This window comes from Corvus brachyrhynchos, unplaced genomic scaffold, assembly GCF_000691975.1.
Source record: "Corvus brachyrhynchos isolate BGI_N302 unplaced genomic scaffold, ASM69197v1 scaffold245, whole genome shotgun sequence".
Lineage (NCBI taxonomy): Eukaryota > Metazoa > Chordata > Aves > Passeriformes > Corvidae > Corvus > Corvus brachyrhynchos.
In genome coordinates, this window is record NW_008238988.1 from 2512939 (window position 1) to 2529738 (window position 16800).

Sequence of the window (16800 nt, forward strand, 5' to 3'; positions counted from 1 at the left end):
GGGGGTGGCCGCCGCTGAGGGGCAGCGTCCGGGCGTGAGCGGGGCTATGGTCCCTTTGCCTGACGTCCTTGGGTGAGTCTCTGGACGGCTCCTCACCCTTTCCCTTCTGGCAGCGCCCGAGACCATGCGGGGCCGCCACGTTCTGGTCGCTTTCCCAGTGCTGATGGTCCCCCAAAGGCAGAGGGTCCCCTGAGCACCCCGGCCCCGCTCTCCGCCCTCAGGGGACTCGCCCCCTGTTTCTCACGCCGCCATTTTGTGGCGCTCCTCCGCAGCCCCTGTGGTGCCCCGCAGGATGGGGGTTTCCTCCCAGTTTTTTCTCTTTTGACAAAAATAGTTTTAATTTTTAAATCCCAGGACTTTAGGGAATAATCTGCAGCAAAATCCTTTTGTTTGGTATGTGCCGGACTAAGTAAAATGTGGCAATCCAGTGGGTGCTTGGTTCAGGTCTCCTCACGGGGTTCAGGTCTCCTCACGGGGTTCAGGTCTCCTCATGGGTTTCCTAAAGCGGTGTGGTAAAAGAAGGGCAGAGGAGCGTAAACAACACGAGGAGAGGCACATTTTTATTTTATCAACAGAGATAAAAAGTCACGAAATGTAAGCTCTCCTAAATTTCAGGAAGATTCAAACAACCTTTACAGTCATAAACAGTAATGAATGGCATTGGGGAAGCACAGGTTTGCTCTCAAAGGAGCCTCGCTAAATTAAAAATTATTCATACAGAGCCAACTGAAATGAGTACTGTTTCACAGCCTACAACTGGTAGAATCGAGATGTGGGTTTTAAGGAAGATATTTGCCTCACAGGTTATGGGTATTTTCCACCTTTTAATGAAGAACGTGGCTGTTGCCAGACGGGTTATGGAGAAATGGCATTATTAATGTTAGTGCTGTAATGGCTTGAGACCACATCAGGCAGTTTGCTTGTGGGTTCTGCACCCAAGACAATCTTCTAATATATGGAACTTTATTGCCATGATTGAATTCCATATAATTACATTAATGCCGTGCAAAAATGCAAAATGCATAATAATACTTTTCTCCTGGCAGCATTTTGAATATTCCCATTAGAAAGAATAGATGCAGTCTGAAGCTGGTTTACCCAGTCGCGTGTGTTACATACTTATCTTTAACAAAAATATCAGCCACACAGGAGAATTTCCTCTGAATTTGTCACCCTGAGTTGGCTAATAGTTTGATGCTACTTTTCTGCAGTATGTCCAAGAATCAGTCTTTGCTACAGTCATATCCTGGAAGACATCAGATATCCGAAGTTTGTTGCAGGCTGGTGTTACCTACTGTTTTTAAAATCTGCAAACACTGTATTTATTACCAGTGCCATTGAATCTCTCAGCCCTTTCTACTAGTGACACCTGTATCCTCTTAATTCACAGCACAGAAAAGCATTTGACATTTGCAGTTACACTAATTTATTTTAACAATACTAGAATAATGAGTAGTTTACATATGCATGCTTTCAGAAGCACTATTTTCTGCAACTTCACCCTTTTCATAAGTTTTATTGCAAAACTACAGTAAAAAAACCCCCACTTTCGTTCTCTCTACAAAAGCATTAGTACTCTTCTACAAAAATATTCAAAAGGTAAAATTATTTGTATTTTTATGTGATTATATAATAGTCTCTATCTTAATAATATACATCTATACAGTCTGCTCTATTGAGGAACTTTGTGTTGCAGTTTATAAAACAATAAATAAAATGTATTTGCCCCAATATCTTGCAGTTTTTAAGTAACAGCTAATAAACACTGTTAAACTCTTTCTAGAGAACAGCTTTTTAATACATGCTCCAAACGATTTGTTTTTTTAATCAGAAGGAATTACTTTGGATTTTCTTTCACATGATGGGAAAGCAAAAATATTCTGCCTTGATCTGTGGCTTGAGGCGGTATTTCCTAGTATTTTTCTTAGTATTTTCAGAAGATTTTTTATTTGCAATCTTAAGTGTTTCCAGGCACTAGGAACTAGGATTTCAATCTTTTAAATACATTTGGTAAAACTATTATCTCTTTCTCAGAGTTTTTATCACAGCCTGTGGTAATCCAGTCGCTTGAATTAGGTGTTCTGATCCTCCCTTAACTATTAGACAAATTCATTTCTGTCAGACACCCTGCCTCCACCCCCTCCCGCTCCCACAGCCTCAGTGCTGCAGGATGTAGCCTTAATGCCGCTTTAGATAAATTCTGCAGTTGTTTTCTATTCCACTTTATCCTGGATTAGGATCTCATCCTCATCCCAAATTTGTTCTGGCTTTGCTTCTCTCACAGTGTGACGGGGAAGCCACTGTGGGACAGTTAAAGTCCAGATAACTTCGCTCACTGTTAATGCAGCTGAGCTAACGAGCGGTGTCCAGAGCGTTCTGATATACGGTGCTTGCATCCCTTTTAGAGATCTCCATCATCCCCCATCTCTTTAAAAACCCATAACTGAATTTCTGCACATAGCAGCATGATACAAACAGAAGAAAGAATTTATTACAATCCGTTTTCCATTTTATGAGAATTGTGTCTTTAATCACACTTAGCATTTATACACCTTTGATTTAAATGGATGTGGTGGTTGTACGGGAGGAGTGTGCAGAGTGCTCAAGGACCTTTTCCATCAGCAGCACTGCAGTCCATAGGCTTAGTAACCAGTTGGAGTACACGCTATGCATTTTGTACACAAGCATCTCTCCTTGCATTCTTCATGCCTTCTGAGAACATTAAGCCTCTCAAACAGAACTGCTCCAGGAGCAACGCTTTACCTAAATTATGAATCTCCTTTATTCCGAACTGTGGTTTAGACTCTTACAAGTCCCTTACCACCATGAGTGAGAAATTTGGTTCCACTAAAGTGGTTTAGATAGTAATGCAAATGCAGTTAAAACTACTTTTCTCCCTTTTATGTTAAAATGTGTGGCATTGTCTTGCAATTTTGGCTCGTTTATTGTATCAACAAAGCTTTTGACTGTGTAAATCCTTGAATTGCGTTTTACTTTTGTAGTTTAAACAATGAGTGACAAGGTTTCGATCAACTTGGATGAAATTCTGGTCAAACTTGGTAGGTCATTATACCATACATTTTTAATTAACAATTACTTATGCACTGCATACAGTGATATTTTCTGCTTTAAACAGTTATGTTAACTTCAAATAAATGTGTAATAATTAAGCTTTGTTAGCTGGGAGGTTGTGGAGGGGGGCACTAACAGCTATTTAATAGTAAAATTGCTCTTTAGATATTTTGCTAAAATACTTGTTTATCAGAGTTTGTGCAATTAATGCTGCACAGCATATGTTGTTTCACAGCTCTATTCGTATATATGTATATAACAAAGGGTTAATTTTCTTCTTCAGCTTTCCAGGTAGAAAAAACTCGCTATGCTAAGGAACATGTGGATCATCAGATAAATTGTGAGTAGTGATAAATTACCGTTTTATTGGATGCTGAACACTGATTTTGTTTCATTAGTCCTGGGACATGTTCTGTGTCTCAGGGGCGGAAGCAGGATAAACAGTGGAAGCTGTCCCGTGTCCTGCTCTCACCCTGCCTCATCTTTAGCCATCAATACTTGCTCATTCTCCCCAGCAGACTTTGCTTTTGCTCACGACTTTTAGCTGAGGCTGTTCAGCTGCCTCATGGACAGCCAGTTTCATGCTGCGCCATTTCCTGCTCTGACTCTGCAGCTCCTCACAGTCACTGGCAGCCCTTTGATTCAGCTGTGCTTGCTCAATACATCTGCCACTTGCCTCCCTTTATTTCTTCATGTTTTTTGTTCTTTCCAGATTTGGACCTCTGCCTCACTGCTTCTTCTCTCTTTCTGTTTTCTTAAAATAATGAAAGTTCTCTCAGTTGCTACTACGTACTCAAGCCTGGTTCTTCTTTTTTTGCAATCAAGCAGCTGGTTACTTTATTTGAAATTCAAAACGGTAAACCCATAGAGAAAGTCTTGCTCTGCATCAAATTTGTTCTCCCCTGGGGCTTACGGACAACACAATGTTATGGATTTACATCTGGACTGATTTTTTTAACCATGCTGCTATGTGGAATCACTCATGAGAATGTCTGAAGAATAGTTTCTCTACCACAAACAATCTGAGAACATCTGTGCTCGCCACTGGTACTTCATAGGTAGATAGTCAAGCACATAGCCTCCAGGAAAAAAAAAAAAAAAAGAAAAAGAGAAAATTCTGGTCTAATTGATGTTCTTTTTGATTCTAACATTTCTAATAATCTTCACTGATACGTCCAAGCAAGTACTTATTCATTAAGAAGATTATCACAATTAAATTGAAGCATCTTAAACATGAAAACATCTGTAACACTAAATCTGGCACACCTTGGATTCTGGTTTAACTCTCCAGTCACACAATTGAACCTTAGAGATGAGGCTTTGTATAACATTTATGCAGGCTTAGGGTAAATGAGCACGCTCTTAGGGAAAATCCAAAGGCTGTGTAGTAACATGGCATAGCTGCTTTTGTGTTCAGTTCAGAGATACCTAAATATGTGTAAACACACAGCCAACACTCAGGCTTTTAGCAGTTTGGGTTAAGTCTTTCAAAAACTTAGCAAAAAACAGTAACACTGATGTAATTTTGTCTCTGTGTATTACTTGGCAGATGAACAGCTGTAGCATTCAGCCTTGGACTTTTGGTGTGAGATTCATCAGGCTATTTGGCTACAGTCTCTTTCTTACCAGTGGAGGGAAATAGGCACTTTTAGAGTGTGATTTATCTTATCCTGAAGAAACAGTTTAAAGTGAGCTAGATAAAGTAAACTTTAAAAGTGTCAGTTGTCTCTGCTGGGTGTAGCTGCAGCCATGGGTGTGTTGCTCTGAAGCAGGTCTCTACACTAACATTGGGTAAGATGGATCTCACCCACCAGGTCCTTGTGAAAGCAAAGGGTGAGTTGAACAGCTCACAGAAGTGCTTATCTGTAAAAAATGCTAAATGAGATGTTAAGTGTATATTTTGTTAATAGTGTTATGGTATATTTTGGTAAATCTCAGTAAGTCTTCTACAGGATTTTGCCACATTCAGCTGTTATTTACAGAAATGAAGCTATGTCAGTTGTCCAATACTTATACTTCATGCTAAGTAAAGGCAAGTTACTGACTTTAGACATTGAAAATATTAAGGGACTGAAGATAACCCAAGGATGATTCAGGATAACCCAAGATATTAAATTACATTGAGAATATTTTGCTTTTCACTGACTGACATTTCTCTGTGAGAAGTGGTTTATTTTCTGCTATAAATGCAGAGGCTGTTGAAAATTAATATATAGCAAGTAGTGCAAAACCAGAGCCAAATTCAGGATGAACTGAAGTTCCAGAGCAGTAATTCCAACAACTCAAGACCCATCTTGCATCACTAAGATGCTCTTCCCAGTTGAGTAGATGAGAAGGGCGGGATGTAGTTGACTTCTCTTTAGGGCCACCTACTCTGGCATTTAGTGCTTCAGGGCAGCAGTGATAGCAAGGGATGATTTAGCACTGATAAATCTGAAACCTTGCATTAAAAAAAAAGAATTTAAAAATGCAGAGAAAAAATATTCAGCAAGTTTTGCTTATTGCATTGCAAGGTGAGCATGCATGATAGCTTTCACTGCTTTTACTTGTGAAGAGAACACTGATCATGTTCAACAACATGGGTTCTCCCCTAACTACTCATTCAGAAAGTGTTATCAGCTGTCTGCTGTCAGAAGAGGTAGAATTAAGAGTTTGCCGTAAGAATCTCCACAAATATCATAGTCCTTGAGAACCTGTCATTACAATGGACTTTTTAATTAATTAACCCGTGTCCTGTATTAATTTATCATACATTACTCATTCCTACATTGAGTAAAATTCCTTTTTAATTTTTCTCTTTCTGTTTTCTACTAATTGCTTATATGCCTATAGTGATGTTTTTATTTTTCCTTTATTGTAGTCAACTTTCCCAGTCAGAACATTTGACTTTCTGGGCTTCTGCAAAAGAATACAAATGTTTGAAAGAGTATCCTGGTTCTGGCTAGAGAATGAGTGAGCAGTGCACGGTTTGGAGTGTTTCAGTGGGAGCACTGAACTGGGGAATACCACTAATAGTTACTTCAGTTCTAGAAGGACTGGGATTTAGAAACAGCACAAATGATGTCAGTCTCACAATATTAGATGATCATTAAAGTACCATGCAGCTGAAAATCCCTATGTTTTAACTCACTCACTGTTACTTTGCTTATTTGCAGGCTGTCCACTCACCTTGCATTATGGAGTTTAAGTTTTTTGGAAGGAATTTGTAATCATTCTGAATGTAGGCTTTTTATTTCATGGATTTGTTGAAAATGCATGGATATAATTCTTTATTTTTTAATTTCAGCGTACACTGCAAAAATCACAGAAAAAAAGAATCGGATTTCTTGGTTGGAGGAAAATATAAAAACCAGCAATGAGGCACTTGCTGATTTGCAAAAGCAGAACGAGAACTGCAAGAAGAACTGTGATGCGTAAGTATGGAAGAGCCTGAACTCTCAGTTGTGGCTGGCATTAAGGAAGCCAGTGAGGAAGTGAAGGAAAAATATGTTTGGGTTTGTTCTGACAGCAGTGATGTTAAAGAAAACTTTAGTATTCTCCTGTTCTTTTTAAACTGCAAATCTTTAGGTATAAAAATTACAGTATTACCCATCCCCTGAGGAAGAATTATAGAAAAGCAGACTACATTTGATTTCGGGTTGGTTTTTTATTAAAATCCCCAGTTTTCAGAAGATCACAGGTACTATCTTTGCAGCATGCTAAAGTATTCATGTAGTAAGGTAATAGAAGCATAATTTTTCTACACTTGAAGGCATCTGAGTTTTGTCAAATTTGACCAATATTAAGAATACTTTTAAAAAAAGACTTCCTAAAATTGAACATCTTTCTATTCTTTGTTCACAACATGTTTCATGTTACTTTCTGTTCTATACATATTTTCACACAAGATGTGCCATAACTGCCTCTCCACACACATATGTGTGTACTTCTGCTGGCAGATTCTAGTATCAGTTTTGCTCCAGACGGCAAAATTTGTCTTCTGGGCGCAATTTTTTGATGAATGCAATGGCCTGTCATTCACAGTTTTCCTTACATAAATGTTTGTATCAGATAATTAGTTCAAATTTTAAATGCTGATCACTTTTGGATCTTAGTAATCAGAAACTTTTTAAAGAAAATTCAGCTACAAGGAGTTTTTTCTTCCTGACACGTAATTTTAAAAATTAAAACCTCAGGTGTTTGCAAAGGTAGCTAAAAAGGCAAATCTATATTTGACAATACAGCGAGTTTGTCCCAGGTGATAAAATCCATCACAGTGTTCCATTTCTCCAGAATCTGACTAGTTCCTCAGCAGCTGGAGTGATGATTTGTTGGCAAATTCTGTTTTGTTTTCTTACAATTCTATACCTAAAGGTAAATGCTTCAATAAAAATATCTATGACATACATTTGAAATTTTTTTTTACAATGTGAATGGAGAGTGTGGGTGTTTCTAGGAAAAAAAAGGGAAGTAAAGATGGCATTGGGGTCCTTTCTAGGTTTATTTTGAACTCTCAGAAAGAAAAAGAAAGAATGGAATCATTAGTGAATAAAGTGGGTGTAGTGGCTGGCTTATTTGAATGAATTGCCATTCAATACTGATTTGTAGCTTTACCATTAAAAGAGTTGGGAAAAGATCTGACCTTGGTAAAAAAATTCTTTTTTTCCATTACATTAAGTTCTTGCCTCCAATATAGTATAAAATGAACACTTATGTAAGTTTATGAAACTATCCACAGTGCTTCCTTTGATATCTTTTTGAAGCTGCAAATCTGTTTGCAAATGATAAACTGTTAAGTGATGCAAATGAAGAAGTAAAAAATTAAGGGTAGAACTAAGGATCTGATCTAAATTTTAATCATTGAATTCAATGGGTTTTGGCTCAAGTCCTAAAAGAATAATTAATGGCATTAGTGTAAAGAGACTGAAAATGAGAAGTGACTCATTAATGAATGCATGTATTCATAGAAGGACAATGCTTGCAGAAGAGTAGAGACTTTGTGTCTTAAATTATTGGAAATGTCATTTAACGACAGACTGAAAACTGTAATAAACAAGCCCTGGCTATAAGATCAGACAATTAGAGCACTTACACAGTAGAATCACCCCAAACTTCTAAAATTTATTCTAGTTGACACTCCATCTATACTGGACATGATTCCAATGTTGGTTTTGTAAATTCAGATACTGTTTTGGAGTCACAATCACCCTCACAGCTGACTAATTGCCGGTGATAGAACTCAATAGAGCTCTCAAAGAAACAACGTTTTGTCTGGGTTATGAGACATCATGAGTATATTGAAGCAGATTTGAAGACTTTGAACAAAATACAAAGTTCTTATATTCAATAAGTCTAGAGAAAATATGATATATGGGACAGATGTATTGGGATAATACTGTGCTTTCTAAAGAAATCCATATTGGTCTAGGTAAAAAAGACCTGAAGACAGAAAATGGCCCAAACGAAACATACATTTTCAGACAAGTGATGACATTTTGCTAATATTTAGTTTCTTGAAGGATTCAAACTAGAAATGTTGATCCCAGAGCAGTAAGAAGTAGTGAAATGCTGCTGTTGGAACCTATTCCAATTTTATTGTCTCTCTTACAGTTTTAAAATTTGGATGCAAGGATGGTGGGATTTCATGGAAGTAGAAAGAAGATAATTTTAAAAAAAGCCACATGAACTCAGAATGTTGTTAGTTAGGAAAAGAAATTGTTGTCTTGTCCCACTAGCCAAACTGCAGGATAATTCTATTGCTTTGAGTAGTGTGGATAAAGACCTTTTTTATACTCTGGCTGATGAAAGGAAGGACAAATAATTGTGATGGCTGTCAAGGAGATTCATGAAACAGTGATGCATTTAGCAAACTAGTAAATGTGCTGCTTGAATCCTGCATACCTGGTTGTGTTCACAAACCAGTGTTCTTGTCCTACATTTTTCCATGTCCACAGAATAGATGTGAACAAAAAATGTAACTTGCAACATGGCTTGTACTCTGATTAATAAAATCTCTATGAATTTTGCATCTGTTTTTTTTTTTCCTCCAAAGAGGGTCATGGAGCTTTCTGAGTAAAAGAACATTACAGTGTCTGGTGTGCAAGCGCATTTTTATATAATTATGTTGCTTTCTGCTTTTAAGAAAATCTGACATTTTTGAAATTCAGCTTTCTGCAGAATTTGCAGTAGATAAGGTGAAATAACATTCTGTAGTTCCACTTTTAATCACCAGTGGTGTCCAACAGTTTGTGCCAAGAGTGCTGTATGGTTCATGCGTCTTATTCCTTTTTTTTCCAGACAGGATGCTTTCTTCTCAAAACCTTTTAAATATGCCTGTCCTAAAGATCACATCTGAATTTCACTTGAATCAGAAAGTCTATCTGCCTGTTTTTCTTGTATTCCCATATCCAAGGCAGAGGTATCTCTAATGCCTGGATGTTGAGAAAGTTCTGCTATTGCAGTAGTCATAAGTATTCTGTGAAGCTGCTCTGCTCTCAGAACCATCTGCAGCATCCTGCTGTAGAAAAAATAATTTTGATGCTTTCTGAGCAGGACTTGCTTAGCAAATGGAGGAAATTCTGAGTTTGTAACTGCTGCTTCCATTTAGGTATGAGATGGGTGCTGGTGATACTGGTGGGAATGAAGTTGTGGCTGTCTCCAACAAGAAGATTCAACATATCTTAAGTATTTACTGGTGGTGGTGTGTTGAGGACCTAATATGTGGATTTAGATGCTTCATTATTTAGCATTAGCTCCAAAAATTTGTGACATTCATTCCATTAATTCCTTAAAAAGTGCTTTGTAATCTTTCTTAGTTCTAAATATATATATATATTTTCCTGAATTTGCTGCTTTAAAATATTAACAAAATAAATGTATGCCTGCAAAAGATTTTTGTACTAAACCCATTCATGTTTAACTTTCAAAAAATTAATAAATCATTTGTTCTAGTAAGCTAGCTAAAGTAGCTTGGTGTCTTCTTTTCTAATTTTTTTTTACTAAGAAAGACCACTAATATGCCTTTGTTTTTTGTTTACTTTGTCCACAGCTGGAAGCCCACCTATGCAATTCTTAAAAAGCATGAAGAATATTTGAAAAATGAAATTAAAGCTTTAGGGGAAGCTGCAGAAAATGAGAGGTATCTATGATCACATGAGATGAGGTTTCCAGCAGTAGTACTGATGAAACTGACTAAACTGATCAGCAGAACTAGTGCTGTCTGCATTAAAAAATTGTTGCAAATTTTCGGTTTTTAGTCACTTATAAATGACTGAATAATTAAAAGAATTTTTGTTTACATTACTATGAGATCATATGTTATTTTGTAGCTGCCAATAAAATACGATAAAATATGAATTCTTGAAATTCAGTTGCTTCCCAAATGCCTATTACAATTTTTCAGAACATTGTTAGATTGCCTACTGTTTCAAGAAAAGCCCCATAAATAAAAACAATAATGTTTTCAGGTAACAGTTAGAAGCATTCAGATAATTTTATGCTTTTCCTTATTTGTGAATATGAATTAAATAGGATTATCAGAATATACAAATCAAGTTTTTGTATACTGTTGTATACCCTTCAAAATAACAACAAAGCATGCACATTCAGTCTTAGGTCCTGAAAAATGAGTAAGTGACTCAGAAAAGCCTGGTCTAAAACCATTTTAAGACTAGTTGTGGGCAAACTTCTAGTCAGCATTAATTGCAACTTCAATTCTGTTCAGTGAGTGGCATCTCAGGTGTTCCATCTTTATTAATTAGACTCAGCATTTAAAAGAAATTATTAATTTGCAATGTAGCTGCCTACAGTCAATGAAATAAAGAAAAGGCCCTGAAGATTCTCTCTGAAATGTTCCAGATGTGCTGTGCCAAGGTAACCTCCCAAAGTTCTATTTAGCAAAGTAAAACTGATCTTTGTTTTAGAGAGGCTGCTCACCTGCACTGCTCTGCTTGTGAGGGGGTGGAGACTGCTTGGCCCCGTGGTGCAAAAGTCACGGCAGACCCCTCCAGATACCTAAATACCAGTTTAGAGTCATAAATTTAGGTAATTTAAAACATTGGATTTGAGTCTTTTGTAATCATTCTTTTTGCCAGTTGTCCAAGGCAGCAGAAACTGCATGCCTGAGAGCCTTTAATTAACTCAGTTAGTAGCTTATCTTTCTTCTTCCTGTTCAGAGTTCTAAATTTGGTGAAAAATAAGGCTAAATTGGCTTTCTATGAGTATATGATTAAGCCATTTTGGCTTTCACTAATTTGAGCTGACAAGCCAAAGAAGCATTACTTTTAAATTGCTTCTTTAGATAACTACTTTCAATTCCAACGTGAAAGTGTTTGATCTGTTCTCCTGAGCTTAATTATAAGACATCATGACTACAAATCATAAAATAAATTTAATTCATGTATTTTACAAAACCGTGCCTCAGATATAGTCTCTCTGCACCAAAGCATTTGATGATATGTTCAAGTCAGCAAGATGTGCATTCGGCAAATTCTAAATATTTAAATTAGGAAGAAAAGTAAGTGTCTTTAGAGCTTTATGAGCTGAATGTTCTTTTTAGTCTGGCATTTGGGGGCACTGAGGACAGATGTTTTCAAAAGATGGGCAGATCAGTTTGTGTTTAATTATGCACTTATAATGGAGGTTTATAAAATGGTCCACATTTTTTTGTTGTTATTGGCTTCAAGAACATACAAGAATGCTTATGTGAACTGGAGGGTAATCCTGAAAATAAGTGATATGAAGAAGGAAAAAGTAATAAATAGTTATCTGCATAATATTCAGGGGGTTGTGAGTGCTGCCCTTTTCCTGTTGTAATTAGATTAAAACTTTTTCTAATTAATGTGAACAGTGCTGAATTCAAAATAGTCTGTGTTATCTGCATGAACTGGAGGATGTAAATTACTTGGAGGAAATATTAAAGATAGTGACAATTTCTCAAGACTAGTATAGCATATATGGCCATAAATATTACCTGTGAAAAATAGATTTTGGAAAAAGAGTATAAAGTTTTAGGATTATATTCACAAGATTGAAATGTACTTGTTACAACAAATTATTTTACTTATTTATATTGTTTAAATTTATTTATAGTGCATTCGAAGTTGTTTATTAGCAAATTTTTTTATCAGTTATTGTTATAATATCTATTTACATAGAACTGAATATTTTTCATCTTTCATACCTGGGAAATTTTGTACAGTACACAGAAATATTAGGTAAATCAAAAAACATTTCTGAGCCCGCCAGTGTAGAAAAGTGAATAGATTGGTGTCATCTTCTATGTGAAGTTTGGGAAATACCAATTCCTGGGTTTGGTTCACAGTGTTGACCTACCACTTCTTTCCCCTAAAGTGTATTGAACTTCAGTCAGTTTAGCAGGAACTTGTGCCTGGAGTGTAGTTTTATTTGAAAATTGCAATCTTCCTGTGCTTTGCCCTGTGAATTTGTTTTCCTTTTGTAAGAGCAGAAGTTTCTAGTATTGAATTTGGACATAAGTTTTTCTGTCTCCCATTGTCTGGCACAGCCAGTGGGCAACCATGACTGTCAAATGTAGCCTTTCAGTCATGCTGCAACTAAATGATTAATAGCAGTTTGAGATAAAATATGTTCCTTAAAGAGAAATCCTGTGTGCTTTGCAAGCAGTGAGAGCTGTTCCTTAATGTAGGGGCAGGTTAAGAGGTGGGTCTCTGACTTCAGTTGTTTTTATGCTCCATAGTTTTTCCCATAAAGGAATTTCTTGCTAATATTTAGGTGTAATAATATTTTAAAATTTGCCTCTCCATTGTTCACATAAGCTTTCCCTGCATTAATTGATGTTACCTACTTTAGTAATTCATAGCTATGCGCTCACATGATGTCAGTGAAATTGCATTTAGTGTAACATTAATTTACAGGGCAGCCCCACAAGAAGCTGAGCATTCTGCCTCTTTGCCATTTAAACATTTAAGTGTTTGCTTAAGCTTAAGTATGAATAGTCCTATTGTTTCAGTGTGACTGATGTGTGTGTTTAAGGTCAGACAGAGATTACTCAGCATCTCCTTGGAGGCAGCTCTTAGCCCAGTGGTGCACCAGGCCTCTCTAAATATGGGAGGTTTGGCCAAATTCTCTTCTACTGTAACTTTGATCCAGCTCCACCAAAACTGATGGAATTGTGCCAACATGCACCAGCAGAGACTTTGGCCTGCAGTGAGTTTCATGATAATTACACAGGGAAAAACACATTTGTGATCTGCCAGGCTGCCTTTGGGTATGGTACGGTCTACATTGCCTTCAGAACAGGGAGGTTTGGCTGGTTTTTACATCAGGACTATTCTTTGTTACATACAGCATAGTCTTCCTTGAATATGGCTGGAAAATAAAAAAAATAAACCCAAATATTGCCATATTAAATATAATCCAACTTTCTTCCATTGATAGCAGCAAATTAACTGAGCTGATGCCATAAATTTATAGGCTTTTTTCCCTTATAAACAAAAGCTTCCTGTGAAAAAAATTAAATTACATGTTTTTTATAGGAAAATGCATCAGGATTCCATAGCCCAGTGTACAAAGACTTTGCAGGAACGTGGCAAAAAATATGCAGAAACTGCTCTTGCCCAGGAGTATTACAAAAAAAAGGAAGAAGTTGAAGAAATGCAAAAGAGGGTTTTGAAACTCTGTGCAAAATACAAATGGAAAGAAGATGCTTGCTTGGACATTCTGGGTACTGCTATTGTCAATGCTTTTACAATAAAGCCTTTTGGCAGTGCACTGCATATTAAAGGTGCCATACAGAAAATCTCCAATTTTCCACGGTTTCCTTTAAGCTAATGAAATACATTCTCTTTGTTACACCATTTTTAGAAAAAAAATCTGCAGCGAGTAAAAATTTAGATTATACATACTGATATTCCTTCCTCTAACCCATAAATGTAATGGGGAGAGGTTTATCATTGAACTTCTTGGGTTAAAAAAGTTCTAAGATTCCTTTACATCTAGCCTCTCAAAATTTTAAATTTAATTTTCATCTCTTTTTTAGTTCTATTTTTAATGTTTACTGTTATACTGCGATTTTTGTTGTTGATACTAAGCCAAGATAAATGCTCCTGATCTATTAATTTGTCTTGTATTTGTTAAGAAAATTAATTTGTTAGTTAATGATCTGAAAGTAAATTTTATTTTTGCAGAGGCTGTTCCTTTTAAATCCGTAAATGATTGGGCTGTACACATGTATCCTTGATTTCTAGTGTTTATTCAGTTGGCAGGAAAGAAGTTTTATATTTACCTTTCACAACTTTCTATTAGAAAAGAAAGTAATTATTTATATATTTATATATCTATGTTTAGAGTGGCAGTGTTCGCATTTCTCTGTGAGAAAACTGAAGGTCAAATTCAGCTATTCAGTTTAAATTTATGGGAGCATTTCAGGGAAAGAAAATAAAATTTCATTTAATAACATACCCATCAAAATGCTTCATTTAGGAGAAGCTTAATTGAAGTTAGAGTTAAAATTTGCCAAGGAAATGTAGATTTATCAGAGCTTTCTGCACCTCTAGCATTTGTGTTATGGCATAGAGAGGTCAGGGATCTGATGGCATCCCTTGCTTGAAAAAATATATTGCTGTAAAATATATTCCATGACATGGAAGTGCCTCTATGAAGAAAAAAACACAGGAAACATTGCAGCTTGCTGAAGCTGCTGCTCAGGAAACCATTGAACTGCAAAAAGAAGCAGAAGAATTACAAATTAAAATTGACTACTTGAAAAAGGTAACTGTATCTTAATTTTATTTTCTATAAATCCATGTTATATACGTGATCATACATAGCACCATCACATTTTCTGAAATGTCAAAAACACAGTGTATTTTCAAGCACACAGACCAACAGGATGATTCCAGCCTTATAATTATGTTTCTATAGCATCACATATGTTTTCTTAGAGAAGAAGGGTCCATGAATGTAAAGGTGCTTAAAGCTTGCTTTCTGTTGACCTCAGTTTGTGCCACGGTTTCTGCTAAGGCACCATGTCATGATGACTTTGGTGTCAGTTCAGGAGAATACACTTGAAAATAGATGAGGGCCACTCCTCAGTGACCCCCAGGGCTTGAGTGTGCAGCTTTCACAGGTCCTACTGGGCTTTTAAGGGTTTGTGTTTAACTAAATATGCTTTACAATAAGAATAATGGGAAATCCTTCTTTCCTCCTTATTTTTTTTTCCCCAAAATACATGTGTGGGTATATAATCCCCAGCAGTAAAACTGGCTGATTTTAGACAGGAGATCAGTACAGTTCTACTGACTAGGAGAAGCACTGATTCCTAAGGGAAAATCTTCAAAAAAATCAAAGGGATTTTGTCAGTACAGAATTTGCACCCACTCCTCTGTAAAAGGTCTCTTTTAAGCCTGAGTAGCCCAATCTTGTAAAGGTTTAGTAACTTTTTATAGCATTGCATCTGGGTGCTTTTACCTGTCTGGACCAGACGATCAAGGACTCCATTTACTGCCTTGTGCTGACAGCAGCACGTTTTGCATGGGTGGGTTTTTCTGTTTATATTCTGTGATCCTGTTTGACACTCACAGTCACAGACTGAAGTTCCTAATGTGGGATGTGCTGTGTAAACATACGGGAAGAAGGGATGTGGTGAGTTTGTGTATAACTATGAACTCCAGGTTCTGGCATTTAGAGCCCATGCTCCAAAACGTCTGTGTTTATTCCAGTCATTACAGTTCCAACAAAAAAAATTACCTCTTTTTAACCTGGTTCTCCTTATTTCTTCAGAACCTCTTGGCTACAAAACTACTACTGAGCACTGATTCATCAGGTTGAGAAAACTTTTGCAGCACGTAGCTAAAATATTTCAAGTTTTGTCAATTTTTATGCCATTTGTTCTTTATCTTTTAAGACATTCAAAGAGACTAAAGAAGATAAAAATAATTCTGAAAAGACTGAAGGAAAAAATCAGAAAAGTCTTGAGAAGCCAGAAGAGTTTAAAGAAAGGTACACTTCAAAATTATTTTTCCCCTTGCTTTTATCCAGAATACTATATCAGAATTTACACAAAGACTGCTACAAAACACAAATTGTTCTTAAATAAGGACTGGCAAGCTTCTCTAATCCTGGTCATGTAATTTAATAATGTAATTTTAAAAGTTTTATATTTCTGGGGGTTTAAGATGGTGACATACTTTGATTCTTGGAACCTCAATGTATCTGGAAACATGCTATAAAAAGATTTTGTAGAAGCATTTTCTCATCAGCTACTGCTGAGAGATCTGTGTGAGTAGTTTTGAATGCAACTACAGTGACTGTGCAGTCAGAGATAAAATAACATTTACTCTACTAAATATATATTTGGAAAAGGAGTCAGGGTTCCACAAGTCTGTTGTCTTCACCTCTGAACTACTTAAGAAATTTAACTCTTAATTTAGTTCTTAAAAACAAGCATGAGTGAAAGTTTCATAGACAGGATTAATGGCTTAGTAAATTAGTCAGTGATCATTTACAGCTGGGACTCACTTTAATTTGAGCTCAATTACAATGACTGAAAATCACCATGAGGACTATCTTGCACTTATCTGGAGTCCTTGTGAATGTTGAAACATCTCCTGCCGAGCTGATACTTCTAAACCAAAATCAATTTTAAAGCAAAAATATGTCCAAAAGACTTTGTTTAAGTGATTTTATATTATGGTGTGCTTGAAAAAGAATCTTTCTAGGGCTTTAAATGGGCATTTAATGGAATATATCTATAAAAAAGTGTCATTTTAA

The 16800-nt window shown here is 36.4% G+C and overlaps 1 protein-coding gene across 1 annotated transcript in view; it reads left to right on the plus strand.

The window, feature by feature from the left end:
• CUNH14orf39 (chromosome unknown C14orf39 homolog) overlaps positions 1–16800 on the plus strand; it is a 28615-nt gene continuing 11815 nt past the window's right edge. The window contains exons 1-9 of the mRNA XM_008637284.2: positions 1–72; positions 3003–3059; positions 3356–3412; positions 6359–6485; positions 10100–10189; positions 13566–13753; positions 14217–14259; positions 14679–14799; positions 15935–16029. Of these exons, the coding sequence (XP_008635506.1) occupies positions 3011–3059; positions 3356–3412; positions 6359–6485; positions 10100–10189; positions 13566–13753; positions 14217–14259; positions 14679–14799; positions 15935–16029 (770 nt within the window). The 5' untranslated portion in view covers positions 1–72; positions 3003–3010. The remainder of the gene's footprint in view (positions 73–3002; positions 3060–3355; positions 3413–6358; positions 6486–10099; positions 10190–13565; positions 13754–14216; positions 14260–14678; positions 14800–15934; positions 16030–16800) is intronic.